This window comes from Drosophila subobscura, chromosome U (assembly GCF_008121235.1).
Source record: "Drosophila subobscura isolate 14011-0131.10 chromosome U, UCBerk_Dsub_1.0, whole genome shotgun sequence".
NCBI lineage: Eukaryota > Metazoa > Arthropoda > Insecta > Diptera > Drosophilidae > Drosophila > Drosophila subobscura.
In genome coordinates, this window is record NC_048534.1 from 3,917,741 (window position 1) to 3,933,495 (window position 15,755).

At 44.3% G+C, this 15,755-nt stretch overlaps 2 protein-coding genes across 2 annotated transcripts; both read left to right on the top strand.

Moving 5' to 3' along the window:
* Window positions 1-74: 74 nt before the first annotated feature.
* On the top strand, window positions 75-3,268 carry LOC117901743 (beta-1,3-glucosyltransferase). The gene is made up of 6 exons (XM_034812631.1): window positions 75-744; window positions 802-938; window positions 1,006-1,351; window positions 1,716-1,857; window positions 2,295-2,448; window positions 2,749-3,268. The coding sequence occupies exons 1-6, from the start codon at window positions 346-348 to the stop codon at window positions 3,257-3,259; spliced, it is 1,689 nt and encodes a 562-aa protein (XP_034668522.1). The 5' UTR covers window positions 75-345; the 3' UTR covers window positions 3,260-3,268.
* A 10,967-nt stretch (window positions 3,269-14,235) lies between these two features.
* LOC117901770 (ribosomal RNA-processing protein 7 homolog A) lies at window positions 14,236-15,306 on the top strand. Its single transcript, XM_034812667.1, has 2 exons — window positions 14,236-14,347; window positions 14,409-15,306. Exons 1-2 carry the CDS (start codon window positions 14,323-14,325, stop codon window positions 15,182-15,184), a joined length of 801 nt encoding a protein of 266 aa, XP_034668558.1. The 5' UTR covers window positions 14,236-14,322; the 3' UTR covers window positions 15,185-15,306.
* The last annotated feature ends 449 nt before the right edge of the window (window positions 15,307-15,755 follow it).

Sequence of the window (15,755 nt, forward strand, 5' to 3'; positions counted from 1 at the left end):
AAATAAGTTGAAAGAAAACCTCGAAATGGCCCACTCCCCCGCGCCAACTGTTGCATGCAGCCAGACCATTTTCATTCATAAAGTCAGTTGCCAGCAGGCGCCTGCGCCCTGGACTACGCACAGGCCAGTTCGGTCCGTGGTCCGTGGTCTGTGGCCTTTTGCGCCAAAAATTAAAATCACATTGCCTCAGTACGTTCCCGCACGTTCATTAATGCAGTCGTGCTCGGCCCACGGATCGGCTGATGCTCTGCTCCGATTAGTTGCCGCTAAAACATGTGAATTATAATATGTTGATGCACATTCGCGTATAAGTAGTGTGGCTTTATAATTACCGAGTCGAAAACTATGCCTAGTTGGTGCCGTGCGGCGGTGGTGCTGTGGCTTTGGTGTCTTTTAAGCTGTTGCCATGGCGGCAGAGCGGAGGCTGCGACAGGTACTGCAGAGGTGCTCGTGGTCATTGCTTGTCCGCCGCTGCCCCGTCGCTCGCTGGATGAATGTTTTGCATTGGCGGACAGTTTGCGGGAGCAGCAACAACAAATGGCGGGGGTCATCCCCGGGGATTATGTGCTCAGGTTCCACATAATGCATGAGCTATTCAATTATTGGACATTGCTGGACGCCTTGCCGGGCGAGACACGTTTGCTAAACGCGCGCACGGAATGGATTATTTGGTGTCAGCACAACACGCATGTGGCCTCGCTGCATGGACTGCTCCAGCAGCTACACAGCCAGGACCCAACGGAGGTGAGTGGCTGTCCTTTCCCCTCGAGGATTTGAACTATTTTAATTATTCACTTGCAGGCGGCCTACTACGGACATGCCTTGTACGACACGGAGGCCACGATTGTGCATCATTTTGCACACTACAAGAATCCCAAATGGTTTCCATATCCCCTGCTCAGTGCCGGCGTTGTTTTCACAGGTGTCTTGCTGCGCAGGTAACTCCCTTGAGAGGAGCGAGGAGGGGACATCATCCATAACTCATAATGAAACATCCATTAACAGGCTGGCGGAACTTGTTGCTCTTAATGCCCAAAATGGCAACCGGCACAGTGAGTTTGCCATAGACGCCGCCCACGAGCTCGCCCGCTTTATTTTCGACAACTTAACGCCTGTCACGGACCCCGAACTGAAGGACGACCCAGCAGCAGCAGGCGCAACCTTGGAGCGGAAAATCATTTTGAAAAGTGCCGACTACATTTGTCCCACTGCAGTTCCATGGCAGACCCCCGAGACGGGCACAAGGGCACAGCCTGTGCCTCCTTGTATGCTCCATGCAAAGCCCGAGATGTTTGCTATCCTGCCATCGACATTGGGGAATCGGGAGCGGGAGCGGGAGCGGCTTCAAGGGGTAAGTTAATTTATGCTGCCTTTACTGTATGCTTCCTGTTGCCACCAGAGGGGAGACTGTGAGTGTGGATTTAACATACCATTGCCAAGAGAGGACTTTGATTTGGATAAAGCCTCCCCGATTGTGTTTGGGTATTTCGATTCCCTTATTTGGTTTTCGCACCTCACTGCAGCAAGGAGCGCATTTTGTGGCTTTGTTTTCGAAATTCTTGAATTTTAAAGCACACACACACGGAGGCATCCCACTGTGTGCCGAAGAACGACATTCCCCCCCTAAGCAATTAGCATTTGAAACCTCTATGACCATAAATTCTCTATCAACATCAACTTGATTCCGCCTTCCACAGTCACAGGAGCAGCTGCAGCTGCCGGTGCACACAACAGGATCGCAAAACATCTATTTTGCAATCAAGACCTGTGCAAAATTCCACAAGGAACGTATACCAATCATCGAACGCACCTGGGCAAGCGACGCTCGGCACCGTAGATACTACAGCGATGTGGCAGGTAAGCGGCCAGTCCATGCCAGTCCAGGGCAGTCCGTCCGCTGAGTGTCCCCCCGATGACAATGAGAGGGCAATTAAAGCAAATGAGAAGGGGGATATGGCAGACAACGTACACACGAATATTTACCCATCCCCATACATACAAGTGTGTGCGTGGAGCATTAACAAAAACACGATGAGGCGGAGTGACAGGCAAACAAAACAATCATCCACATGCAGGTTCTGTGCATGTGCTTTTGGGTCCTCATCTGGCCATCTGACTATCCCCAATGCACACCCCGTCCCAATGCATCGCAGCAGCAGTATCACCCTTCAACGAGCAATCGTCTTATTGAATATTCATTGATTTGACTTTATATGTTCCCTCCGGTCTGCCGTCTCCTGGTTGCCACCCCACCTGCCGTGCCGTGCCTGCCTGCCTGCTCTAAACCGCAACAGAAGTCGGCATACCGACAATCAGCACTGGGATACCCAATGTTCAGACTGGACATTGTGCCAAAACATTGGCAATTTTACAATTATCCCTGAAGGATATCAGCGCACACAAGGACATACGCTGGCTCGTGCTCGTCGATGATGATACGCTGCTAAGGTAAGTCATTGCAGGCAAGCTGTTGGGATGGAGGGGACTATGTAGCATCTATTAACATCGAAGAGGGGTTGATTGGATCCTTGATCTACTTGGAGGAGTTGTCTGTATCTTCGCTTTAAATGCAGAGCATCCATCCAGTCGATCCACCAGCTTGAGTCTCTGTTGAGATATTTTTATTTTCCGGCTTAATCGCATGACGGCGCATTCAATTAAAAATATTTTTGTATCGATAAATCGCACTCATCCTTGCAACTGCAATTCCCTTTGCACTCTCACCGCACTCTTCGCCATCGCCCACAGCGTGCCCCGACTGAGCGCCCTGCTGAATGGCTACAATCACACGGAGCACATATATCTGGGGGAACGCTACGGGTATCGCTTGTATGCCCCGGATGGCTTCAACTACCACACAGGAGGCGCTGGAATTGTGCTCAGCCTGCCTCTGGCGGCACTCGTCCTGGAGCACTGCAGTTGTCCCAGTGCCAACGCCCCGGATGACATGATACTGGGCTACTGCCTGCAGGCGCTCGGAGTGGTGGCCTTGCCAGCCGCCGGGCTGCACCAGGCCAGGCCTCAGGACTACGCGACGGAGCTGCTGCACCTGCAGCCGCCCATTTCGTTTCACAAGTTCTGGAACACACAGCCGGAGCACACGTACCGCAGATGGTTGGGCGGCTCCGCTGGCAATCAGAGTGTGCCTCAAGCGACTGCCAAGGATCGAGCGACACTTGTGCCCATGCTTGGAGAACGACTGCAGCTGCCAGGACTACCCACTGGCCTGGCCACGGCAGAGAAGCATTTGGATCTGTAGTCTGCTGAGGTGAGTACAACTAATTATACTAAAAAAACAAATTCCAACTCCAAACTCCGACTGGGGGGCTTGTGCGCTGTCGCTGACAGCTGAACAAAAGTTGCCACCCCGCACAGCAGCCTCAAAAACCAATCTACAGCCAGCCATCAAGCGGCTGCCAAGCACACGAATATTCCTTTTCTATAGACCGACCAAAAAAAACATAGGAAACTTGTCAGGTGTCGCGTTTTGGAAATGGTCATGTACTGCTGTCTGTGTGGCGGTTTTCGTGTCGGTTTAATTAGTGAAAATTTGTACTCAAATGCGGTTGAGGCAAGGCTTGGGGTTGGGTTGCTGGGATGCTCGAGTGCCAGTTGACAGGGCTGACTGTTCCTCTGATTAGGCAGATTTGTACCCATTTTTATGTAGCCATAAATGGTATTAAGAGTAAGAGTAAGAGTAAGAGATGTCCTGTTTACTCCCACAAATCACGTCCTTTTCCTTCGATATCCGTATTCCAAACACATATAAATTCAACCATCTTTCACTTGCACATAATTTGCATTCAATTTCAATTGACTCGACACTTGTGAGTCCCAAAGCTCTCTGGCTGCGCTTCCGCTTAGCTTGGGATTTGTCACACCTTCGATGGACTTAAACCTCATTAAATGTAAATTTTGAGCGAGCCAAAGGAGCGAATCGAAACGATTCTGTGTCGTCTGTGAATGGCTCTCGCCATTCGGGAGCATCAACAGTTTCCGCTCGAGTGCACTTTTCGAATGGTTAGCTTAGCCCTTGGGGCGGATATTCCTTGCTCCAGCCCACTTCCACTTCCACTTCCACCTTCACTTCCTACCACGATTGAAGTACTGAGTATCTTTGAGATAAAACAAACAAAGCCGCTCCATTTAACCGGGCAGACAAGCCGGGCAGGACACAGGCCCGGAGTAGCTGCCACGCAACCCTCGGCAAGCACTTTGTAATGCACATTTTGCATCTATTATTCAGGCACTAATCAATAGTTTTCGCAAGTCTCGGGCACGCCCACACCATTTGGGGGTGCCACAGCCGTCTAAATAGGTGAAAACAATGTGACAGTTTGTGTTGGAGAGCCAAAGCCCGTTGACAGAAGTAATTGTCCTGCGGTCCCTGAATTATTCAGCGACTGAGTGAAAGTTGTTGTCCGTCAGGGGCAGGTGCCACCGAAAGACAAAACCTGAACAACAAAAATTCGATTTGCCCAGATAATAGTGTTTAGCGGCAAGTAGCTTTAAATCTTTAAAGAGTCCTCGAATATTGAGGGACATTTAAATGATTAAAGAGATTTTGTGCCTGTCCGTTGACTGGAGATCTCATCCGCTTATCATTAATCATTTAAGAGCTTCCCGCTCCGTTGACCGGAACAGGCTTGTGAGCAAATCAGATCTTGTTTCGATAACTCCCGGGCTATCTTTAAAGCCGAACAGAGAGCCAGTGAGGCTAGACACTCAGCCAGAAAGGCTTTCAGTAAAGGAAATTGAATGGAATGCAATTCTGTTAATTTGTTCATGTGTCTGCCTGGCTGTTTATTTGCTCTGTTGCCCCCTGGCAACGCCGCAAGTTGGTTTTATCTCCTGGCTGCCTGGAAGCAGGCACGGCACGGCATGGCACGGACTCTACTCTTGTCGCCGTGTCATCTACGTCTACGTGCTTGCACCTCCTTGCATCGCTTACTCCGTGCGTCCTAATTAGTTGTGGATTTTTCAATGAATGCCAAGCCAGACCAGAGCCATGCCCATGCCCATGCCCATGCCGAAAAACCCAAACCCAGACCCACGGCCAGACCCAGAACCGAGCTCAAAGCCACCGCCAGCCGCATGGCGACACTGCGACAAGTTGAATTTAAAACAAAATTTAATTAACAGCCTTGCAGTTAAATAAATGCTGCATGCACACGACGATACAAGGATATCTGTCCCATATCAGCGCCACCAGTCCTCGTAGTCGTCGTACTCCTCTTCCGCTTCCTGCTCCTCCTCTGAGGAACCCGCCTGCCTGGGTCCCACAAAGCTAACAACTTTCTGAGGTAAAAGTTGCACTTTGGCTAGATTTCTTTGCTTCTGGTGCTTGTAGATGCGGCACAGCATGGAGGGCACTGGATCACTGTCACTCCAGCCCAGGCAAAGGTATGCGGTCATCGAGAGAACTGAGAGCGAAAGAGCTACGAGTAGCAGGGAAACGTTTTAAAAAGTCTCGAATGGAGGGACTTACCAAGCCATCCTACAACTACACCCAGCTGCATGTTGAACAAATCCAACTGTTGATAGTTTCTCTACTTCGGTGGGTTTTATATCTGAAAATGGTTAGTGGAAGGAGGATTTTAAGTAGATTTCACTCCAAATATTTCAACAGATTTCATTTTATGGATAGTTTTATAGGGCAATAACTGTCCCTTTTTATACCCCATTAATTGTAGAAACTCCAGGGTCCATGGTGTTCTCTGCAATGTAATAATAAAGCTATAAGCTATGTGGGTTTTAATGTTCATAATTATGTTTTAAGGGGAATTTTTTTGTCCGTTGTTTTTGGATTTCAGAAAACTTTACATATTCCTCCTTAATTTTTACCTCCTTGAGATTTTGTCTATTCCGTATATCTGATACGTTATTAAAGCCATTCTCATAGTTTCTTACTAGTTGACAAAAGAAATTAATCCAATTTTGAGGTACCTTACAGTCGAAAGAGCGTTTATTATACCCGGGACTCGAAGAGTAAATAGGGTATTTTGTATTTGTGCACAAAAGTATATTATTCTTGATCAGCATCAATACTTTATGGGGTCGGAGACGTTTCCTTCTGTGCGTTACATACATTCACTTTGTGCACAAATACAATATACCCTATTTACTCTTCGAGTACCGGGTATAAAAACCAATTAGGTACAGATGTACTACTAAAACTTGTGACGCGTAAGACGCGTCTCACACGTCCCTTCTCGTTTTCTTTATATTCCATAAAATTTGATTGGTTTTCTCTTTTATTAATTGGAAATTTTATAGAGTTGTTTTACCATCACATTTTAATGAGTCTTTAATGATAGCTTTCGGTCTTTGAACAAGTCGTGTAAGCATTGAAAAGTTCGTTTTTCCCTTCTCTTGAAGCTTTTGCATAAATGTTGTACTCTATACGTTATTTTAATTCAAGAAAAAAAGTGCCGAAAAAATGGTTCTATTATCTTGAGTGGGAAAAGCTGCCATGCAGCATTTTCTTTTGCATAAAATTACAGTTTGTCCTTTCGCATACACACACAAACAGACACATAACATGGGTGTTGTGTTGCTTGTGGCTACTCGAAAGTAGATTATGCTGAACAATGTCACATCACTGAAAAAGAGAAGGTCCAACCGGGGGGCAGGCCAGGGTAAGCTCTGTTAATCTGGCTTGAAACATCAAAAGTTGAACCATAAGAAAATTTAAGCAACCGCCCTCGAGCAGAGCAGTGGCTGAAAAAAAGGAAAGAGAACGAAGCCACACAGAAAGAAATCAACCATGAGATGAAATTGTTTAAAAAGATTTCTTTACACAACGTGCATTAAGTCCTGGGAGATTTGCGAAACAGCTTGTGTCCGGGGTCGGGTCGGGGACTGGGTCGGGGTCTGGGCTCGGGGGGGTTAGGATTCTGGCTTCGTGTTGGACTTTTCGTGTTTGTTTCCTTTTGGTTGGGTGCAACTTTTGGCTCTCCAGTGGGGTTTTAGACAATTGTTTTAGTTTGATGCTTGTATTTTGCATTTCTACGCTCGCTTCACGTTGCGATGGAATCAATATGGGGAAAGTTTAAGATTATAAAATATGCATTTAAAAAATCCACCAAAGCGCTGCATTAATTCGACAAAAGTGGAATTCGAGTCGCTGCAAGTCTCCCAAGTTTGGCGTTGATTTGTCAACCCCTTAAACTTTCAGTGAATCCCTTTTGCTATCCCCAGTATTCATCAATCAGAACTTGGCAAATTCACTCAACTGCCTCAAGCCATTTGCCAGCCACAACTTACAGGCAGACAGACAGATAAAACTTGGCTCCCATCTAGATCAAGTTACAACGCCTCAAAGTAGGCAACTCCATTCAAACAAAACGCAGGACACACAATCCTTTGCCTCACTCCGCCGTCTCTCGTTTTCCCCACCTCCCTCCCTCTTGATGTCTCAGTTAACGTGCAATAAATTTTTGTCCCTGTCTAAACTAAAGTTGAGCTGGAGGAAAAAGCATTTTGTGTCTATCAGGGCGTCTAATCTGCAGTCCAACCCATCTAACCAACTTACCACGTGCAATAAATTTCTAAGGCGCAACGTCTGCACTATTTTCCCTCTAGCCTGCAGACTTTTTTCCAACGGAGCCATCTAGCAGGGGCAGGAGCTGGCAAACGGATTTCTTCTCACTGCTAAGCCACGCGCCCGTACGTGATCTGATAGGGAATGAACGGCAACCGCAAACATAGACACAGGGACGTCCTAGACGTACGTCGACATGTGTGCAAACTTTGGGCCAAGTCGAGTTGCCACATTTGTTTGGCCTAAAGAACACGCACCTGTGTCCTGCAGCAAGGCAAGGCAAGCCCAACCCACCCACTGCCACCCCTCCATTGTGGTCTTCCGCCCGCACAATTCGACAAGTATTTGGCATTGCGCTAATTTACTTTAAATTGGTTTTTTTGACACTGGTGTGCCTTCCACTTCCACTTCCTTACACGAATTATCAATGATAAATGACTTGGGCTGGGTGTTGGTCTCGGTCTGCTGTTCTGCCGTTCTTGTGCTCTTTGCCTGGAGGAGTCTATGGGTGTGGTGGTTCGTGGAGGTTCATTTGTTCAGTTTTAAAGGTTTAATGTCACAAGAAGTACTTAGAACTTAGAGCAAGCATTTCAGTTCATCAATCAGTTGATAAATAAATAAATGAAGGGATAACCCTAATTTTTGTATTGAAAATAAGTAACCAAAATAATCTCTTTACCTTAAATTGCAGATATCCTTTGATCCCAATTATGAGATCCAGTCCGACCGAAGTCAAATATGAATGAAGCGTATCTTTTGGATCAGCTATGGCACAGCTGCAATTATGTTATTATTTTTAGAGAATAATGAATTGAATGTAATCTAATCCGAAATATAAATACCAGCGGAGATACCTTAAATACCTTAAATTGGGTAAAAATCCTTGAACAATTTTGACCCTGATGTCCTCTATCCTTGACAACGACGCTGCCAATTCTAGGATTCTTCCCCAAGCACGAAAAGATTTGGCACACCCAGATCGGGAGAGGAATAGCGAAGCGAGAGCGATTCCCAGTAATGGTCCTTATTGTCCTTCATGTCAAATGTGGAACATTCTTTCGCTCACGAGAACACGTCAAACATAATTTTTGAAAGAGAAATGACCGAGTTAAAGCGATTTAAATATTTACAGAATTAATTAGTGCCGTCTCGCATTGGCCAGCTTTTGACACGCTGAAAAAATAAAACCAGCTACCTTCTGCTGATTTATGTATGTACATATGTTGGACAGGTACGCGGTATGAAAAATGTCTAGTTCAAGTCGTTCAATCACTTTCAATCTGTTTCAATCACTTTCGATAAGGCTCGATCAAAAATGTTAACAAGAGCGAAACTTGTGGCGAAAGTTGGGACCATCAGGCCCCATCAGGTGATCGGAAAGAAGTCCTCTATCGGTTGGCTTAAAGGACATTAAGGAGCATGCCTTGAAATGGCTAAAAAGGCGTTATTAATTCGTTATTTTTCGTTTAAGCCCGTCTATATGGGATCGGGAGAAGTCTGTTGTCGAAGGACAGCCTGGATCCCGAAGATCGGAGCCCATTTGGCCGAGATGAAGCGTTCCAAATTTTTGGCTGCTTAAATATCTGAAATACTGTTTTCTATTGGCTCACGAATAGAGTCTGAAAGTACCCCCAAAAGTATGCCAAGTTTTATATGTATTTGCCATTCGTAATGCATTTCGTACACCCAAATGATATAATTTTAATCATTTTACATCAGAGAACAACAGCCCTAAACCTACGGCAGCTGTCTCATTGGAGGACGCTGCAAATGTATAGATATACTTGAATAAGACTTGTGGGATTGATATGGTTATGTTGCTTATTCCTGCTGGATGCTCACAGTGTATCCCATCCCCGTTGCACCGCCTTTCCCTAGTTCCAAAGTTGGCGACCAAACATTTCTTTCCCTCCGAAATGTCCGCATTTATCGCTAATGGGATCTCACTGGCATTCTGTTGGGGTTAATAAATCGGTAAATCAAATTAATGCACCAGAAATTACAAAAATATAACCAATTGAACCCAATATCGGCGAGACGAAGCTCTTGACAAACATTTTCTTTTGACGCAATTTGTTTTGCTATTTTTTGTGTTGCTTTCCATAATTAATGAGGAAAGTTTTTCGGACCTTTTGTGTCAAGTTTTGCAACTGCCCGAAGCGGGCGCCCGACTACAGGTCCTGCCCAGAGTCCGGGAGAGCAGGGTTCCATTGTCGACATGATTGGCTTCTTATCGGCGCAACGCCATCATTGTGGGTGTGGCATGTCAGCGATACTAATGAGAGGCAAAGCGCGACCAGACGGAAACTTTTCTCACCATATTTCGATTCCTTTTCTTTTTCATTGTGTATTTTGGCTCTCTGCAAGACATAATTAATGGAAATATCGTTAACGGAAAGTGTTTACCCGATTAATCATGGGGACATTGTGGCTCTGGGTGAATGGGTGATTGTGTGGGCAAGCTCCCCTCTACCATGGCACCATGGCACCATGGCATATACGCGTAGCATTTTGGTTTGGTTTGGTTTGGTTTGGTTTGGGTCACGTTTCAGTAGCAAACATTTTTGGTCTCATTTCGTGTTGACCAACAACAAAAAGGGAACTTTGTGAACAACAAATTTGGATACCCTGGCAGATCCACCAATCCTGTAGAAGCAAAATGAAACATTAATTATATAAATTAATGGAATATTTATGTACTTACTGTTGGGTTCCTTTCCAAACTGCTTTGCCAAAAAATGTGGTCCACTTTAAATACCCTTTGATGGATCACCATCAAAACTGATATGCGTGAAAGCCAAATTAGACTATTGTTGGATTCGTATGGCTTGGGTTTCGAATGGGTCACAGGTGCTTGTTTGGATACGCTGACAGTATTTGTAGCTGTGGAAAGAAACGTTGAACTGATTTTTTTTATTGCTGCATTTTCCATGCAGTTGTTGTCATTGTTGTTTGTGATTTATCTTCGTTTTTACCCAATAATCTATGCATGCAACTGACGCACGCCATGATAACTCTCGTGGATGCTCCGTATTTTTGTATTTTAATCCGTATCCGAGATAAAAGCACCAAATTATTTCGATGTATTTGTATTGAGTGAGCAATGTGAAGTTGTCTATTCTTTTTTAAACTGTTCAACTTTAAACTTTCAGTTTATCTTTATTTGTAGTGGTTTTCTGTCATATTTTTGAATTTTATGTGGGTTTTTCAGGGTTACCCAAACTGCATTTATCCCTAAATTGGAAGGAATCAATTTAGTTCCTTCACTTAATTCGCATAATTCCTTAATTGGTACAAATGCTATTGTAAAATATCCACGACCCACACCGTTCCCCAAATTAGAATGTGCAAATACTCTGTGCAGACTCCCCACCACCCCCCGAAAGTGGCATTACCTAATGAGATATTCAGGACCTCAGTCATCATCAGTTACAATGTGCTGCATTTTTTTGCTCCACACTTTTTAGGGACATGGCAATTGTTGTGGCAAAATAAATTAGTTGCACGTGACGCCTTAAATGGTCGCACAGCACAGCCAAATGGAGTTTTCTGGGATTCCCTCGACCACAAAAAAAAGTGAAATAATGTGAAAAATAAACGAAATTACGTTTTGTGAACCTGAATGAAAATTGCACAAGCATTTGTTGATTCGCTTGGGGTCGGAGTGTGGCTTTTGCTGTGGCTCTGGCTGTGGCTGCGGCTGCTGCCGAACAAATTGCGTGCCACAAATGGACGCACATAAATCATGCGTGCGACAAAAATCGCTTGGGAAGTTTTCACGCACAATTGGAGGCCAAAATCCAGCAAGCTCGAGCTGGACAAGTGAAGTCTCTAAATCACAGCACAGGTATCGGGCACTGGAGTTCCCACTTTAGTTAAAATTCAAGGAAAATAAAGATGGAGAGTGCAGCTCTGAAAATTCTGGTGCCGTGCCCGCAACAGTTGACTTTTACATAAAGTGAATATAATCCATAATTTGCATTAAGAATACGCCTCAGCCAACTAAGCGAACATTTTTAATGAATTTTCCCCCAACTTGCAACATTTTTACAGAAATCAACACAGAACCCTACACCCCCCCTTCTCACACACCTCACCTTAACACTCAGACACACTTGCTGAAAAGAAATGCTGGCACTTTTTTAGCGCCTGAAGCCTCATAAACACACTCGCGTACTCGCACTCGTACTTTTTGTACAGCTTAGGGGTTTGTGGCACGCCCCACGCCCCAACGCTGTTGCCACAACATGCACTAATTAGTCAAGGATTTGGCATGAAGGAAACAAATTCTCGACCCTCAATGGCAGAGAATATAGAGCACGTGCCGCGCTTCTAAATGTTGCATCCACACTTTTTTGTTACTCCTCCTTTTTTATCTTCCTCCATGAGCAGGACTTAATAAAGTATGAACAACGTTTTTAAATTATGTTCACGTACAGCAACAACAACAACAACAAAAAGTTAAAGAACTTTGCATTTGTGATTATGGTTTTCAGTTAATGCGGGAGCGTGGCAGAAGTAAGGGAGGATTTTTGTATAAATTTAACCATTCGACCAAGTATTGCCAATGTTGAAGTATGGTCAAAGATCCATTGTTGCTTCTGTCTCTCCTACAAAACATCCTGCTAAAAGCTCGAAGCTAATCAATTATTTATCCTCCCCAAGTTGACCAATTCTCAACCTGATTCTTAAGTCCAAATTGTCAAAGCAAGTGGACTTTATGCACTTAAAGCTCTTGTGCAGAGTTGTTGATCGAATTAACTGGCCTTTTAGCTCTGCACATTTGCACATTTAATTACACTTGAGACTTGCTGCACAAAATCAAACCGCATTCAAATTGCATTATTCAATCAGCAAGAAGCCGGGTCCCCAGTTGGGTGGCACTCGCTGCCATCTGCTGCCTGTCCTGCTGCAAGTGTGGTACTCGTAATTCTGCAAAAACAATGTCAATCTGTGCTGCAATTAAGGCCACTTTGTTAGAATATTTTGATTAACGAATTACACTTCTTTGGGGCTGTGTTCCTTGCAGCAAAATCAATGTGCAAAACATTGTGAATTCAACTTAAAACAATAAAAATGCAGAAGCCTTCAATTAATTAGCATCTATGCGCCTGGACACAGGACTGTGGACAGCGGACAGCGGACAACAAACGTGGCAGGAAAACTTCCTCCTTTCAGCATGCGGGGCAGGCAATGGCGGCCGTTAAATAAACGCAGGCTGCGGTCATGTGGCTGGGGTGTAGTTTTTGTTTTCGGACCATTTGACGGGCACATCCCCGCACACACAAACACACACTGGTCCTCGGATTGCAGTAGGGCACAGCCAGAAGGAGCCAGAAGGAGCAGCACAAAATCGTCCGAAAACTAAAATACGTGCAAAGTTTACAAAAACATTTGGTTTTGGCTCGACTAATGCCGCATCCTGCTTCTGATTCAGCTCCTGCTCTGCCCACACTGCATGTTGTTTAATTATTTGCCATTTTTCGTACTGCACACACATGCATGCGGTACATTTTGGCGCAAATGAAAGTGGAAAATGCTTGGATTGCACAATTTTCTATGGTTTTTTGTGATCTAACTAAGAGTTTTGCTGTGTGCAGCAACAAAAAAAATAACTTCTAGGTGAAAATATGTTTTTAGATTTTTTAAATGTTAAAATTCTTGAAATGAATAAAAAATCAGCTAAATTCAAATCATTTTTCAAATAGTTAAATTGGCGCGAATTTTAAATGCCCAATAATCAGAGCTGCCAACCTACGCGATAAGAGTTATGTTTATCTCACCCAAAACATCGATACTTTTCAAATCTACAATATCGATATATTGCTATATTTACATTTAACTTCCCATCAGGGTGACCTTACGGTATAATAAATATTTTAAGGGATATTTTATCTACGAAAATAAGTTCATCGTATATTTACGGTATATCGGTATATATAATAAATTTAATCCGCATCCTAAATTCCATTTTTTAGGGTACATTCAAGGTCTTTTAAGGAGTTTTTTCTCTTCTCCGTAGGGAATCTTCTCTCTCGCATAATGTGAATTTTCATCGCATCAATGAGTCTTTATTCCATCTCCACTTACGTATTTTACCGTTGGCAACATAATTTGTATCCTCGAATTGAGGAAGTTTTGGAAATCTCTGATACCAATTAATCCAAAAACAAATCAATCTGTGTTGGTGAGCCATCTCAACGAAATTTTGCAGATTATGGATAGCGCGTATGTAGCATGATCGGTACATATTACATACGTATAATATAGAAAACATATGAAAAGGTTAAGAAAATATTAGTCTAAGACAAAGTCATTGTTAACATTTAGAAGCAGCTGGTAAATGGATTTTGAATATTAGGTATAGCAAATAGGGTAAACAAGTGCCCATAGTATTGGTTGGCCAGCAACAAATTGTCAAATGACATACATTTCATTCCCACCCTTTTAAGTTTTAATCTTGTTTTGCAATCAATCCAATATAGATAAGTCATGAAAATCTGACAATCTTGTTGAAAAGTAAATGATAATTCAAGTAAAATTACATTTTTAAAGCTGAGAGGAGTCCTAACTAGCTGGTAATATTAAACAGAATATCAAAGTCGAGGAAAATATTTTTAGATTTATGGTATATTTACAGTATATATAAATGAAAGGGTATATTTCGGTATATTTCAGAGGGTCGGTATATTATATCGATAATTTCGCGGTCACACTGCTTCCCATCTCTATTGGCCCAAAACGTGTTTATTTTTAATTCTAATAAAAACTAAGCAATAATGGAAGAAATCGAGGGATATACAGGTAAAAGCACATGTATAAACCTTACCTCAACTATTACTAATCATAAATACCTGATTTGTAGTTGTTTCGCTGCGAATGAGTCCCGATGCCCAGCACTGCCACAGCGTTTACATGCGGGAACACTTCATTCGCTTGATGGATCCAAATAAACCGAAAGGTCGCACGTTATTCCTGCTCAATGTCCCACCCTATGTGACCGAGGAGAGCCTGAAGGGGTTCTTCAAGCGCGCTGGAAACGTGGAGAGCGTACAATTTGCAGCAAAGCCTGGAAAAGATGAGACAATCAAATGGTATGAGGGCACAAAAGAGCCCTTCTCCACAGTGAGCCCGCCGTTCATATTCAAAGTGGCTTACGTGGTGTTCCAGAAGAGCAGCAGCCTGGCCAAGGCCCTGGCCGTGCCGAGCATTGACCTGTTCGACATCAGCGGCGCATCCACCATCAAAACGGGCATGGAGCTGTGGCACGAAGAGTACGAAAATCATTACATCCTCGATGCGGAGCAGACAAAGGCACAGATCACGGAATATATGGCCGACTATGATAGAAGAGAACGCGCGGCTGCACTGGCAGCCAAGAACAGCGAAGCCGACGCCGATGGCTGGGTCACTGTCGGCAAAGAGGGTCGCAACGCTGGCTTCGAGCAAAAGGAGTCCGTCATCGGACGCCTCGAAAAGAAGCGGGAGAATGACACGAAAACGAAGGAGCTGAAAAACTTTTACACCTTCCAGATACGCGAGAGCAAAATGCAAAACATTGTCGAGATGCGAAAAAAGTTCGAAGAGGATAAGCGAAAAATTGAACTGCTAAAGCAGTCGCGACGCTTCAAACCGTTTTAGTTCGTACGCGCACGCATAGGTTAAGAGTTGAATAAAAACAGCCTCCAGCATGGGGCATACACACTGCATCTGCAACTGCAACACCACTGACATGACCGCTGGGGCTGGCAAATCCTCATAAATTTCGTGTTTTGCCATTGACACTTTTTGCCGCGACCAAAATCCTGCCGACCACTGCCATAATTTCGCAGCAATGCCATAACTTATAAGCGAACGCAGTCAGAGGCGGCCATAAAAGCTTATAAAAAGCGAACAACAAAAAAGAGGCGTTGTGGCAGAGTGGTGCCGTGCCATGCCTGTTGTGGCCGCTGAGCTTATTGTGTGATAATCGCATATGGTTTATGTTAATTTGAGAAATGATAAAAATATTTCGCTTATCAATTTTAATAATCATAATCGTCGCTGTGCCGTCGTCGCGACTCGCGGACGCACATTGAAACCAGGCCCCCGAAATCCCATCCCCACACACACATACCCACACACAGCACGCGATCGAAGAATGCATTTTGGGGACACGCTCAGGAGCGGACTATACAGACTATAACCTCGTTTTCCCACACATGTGTATGGT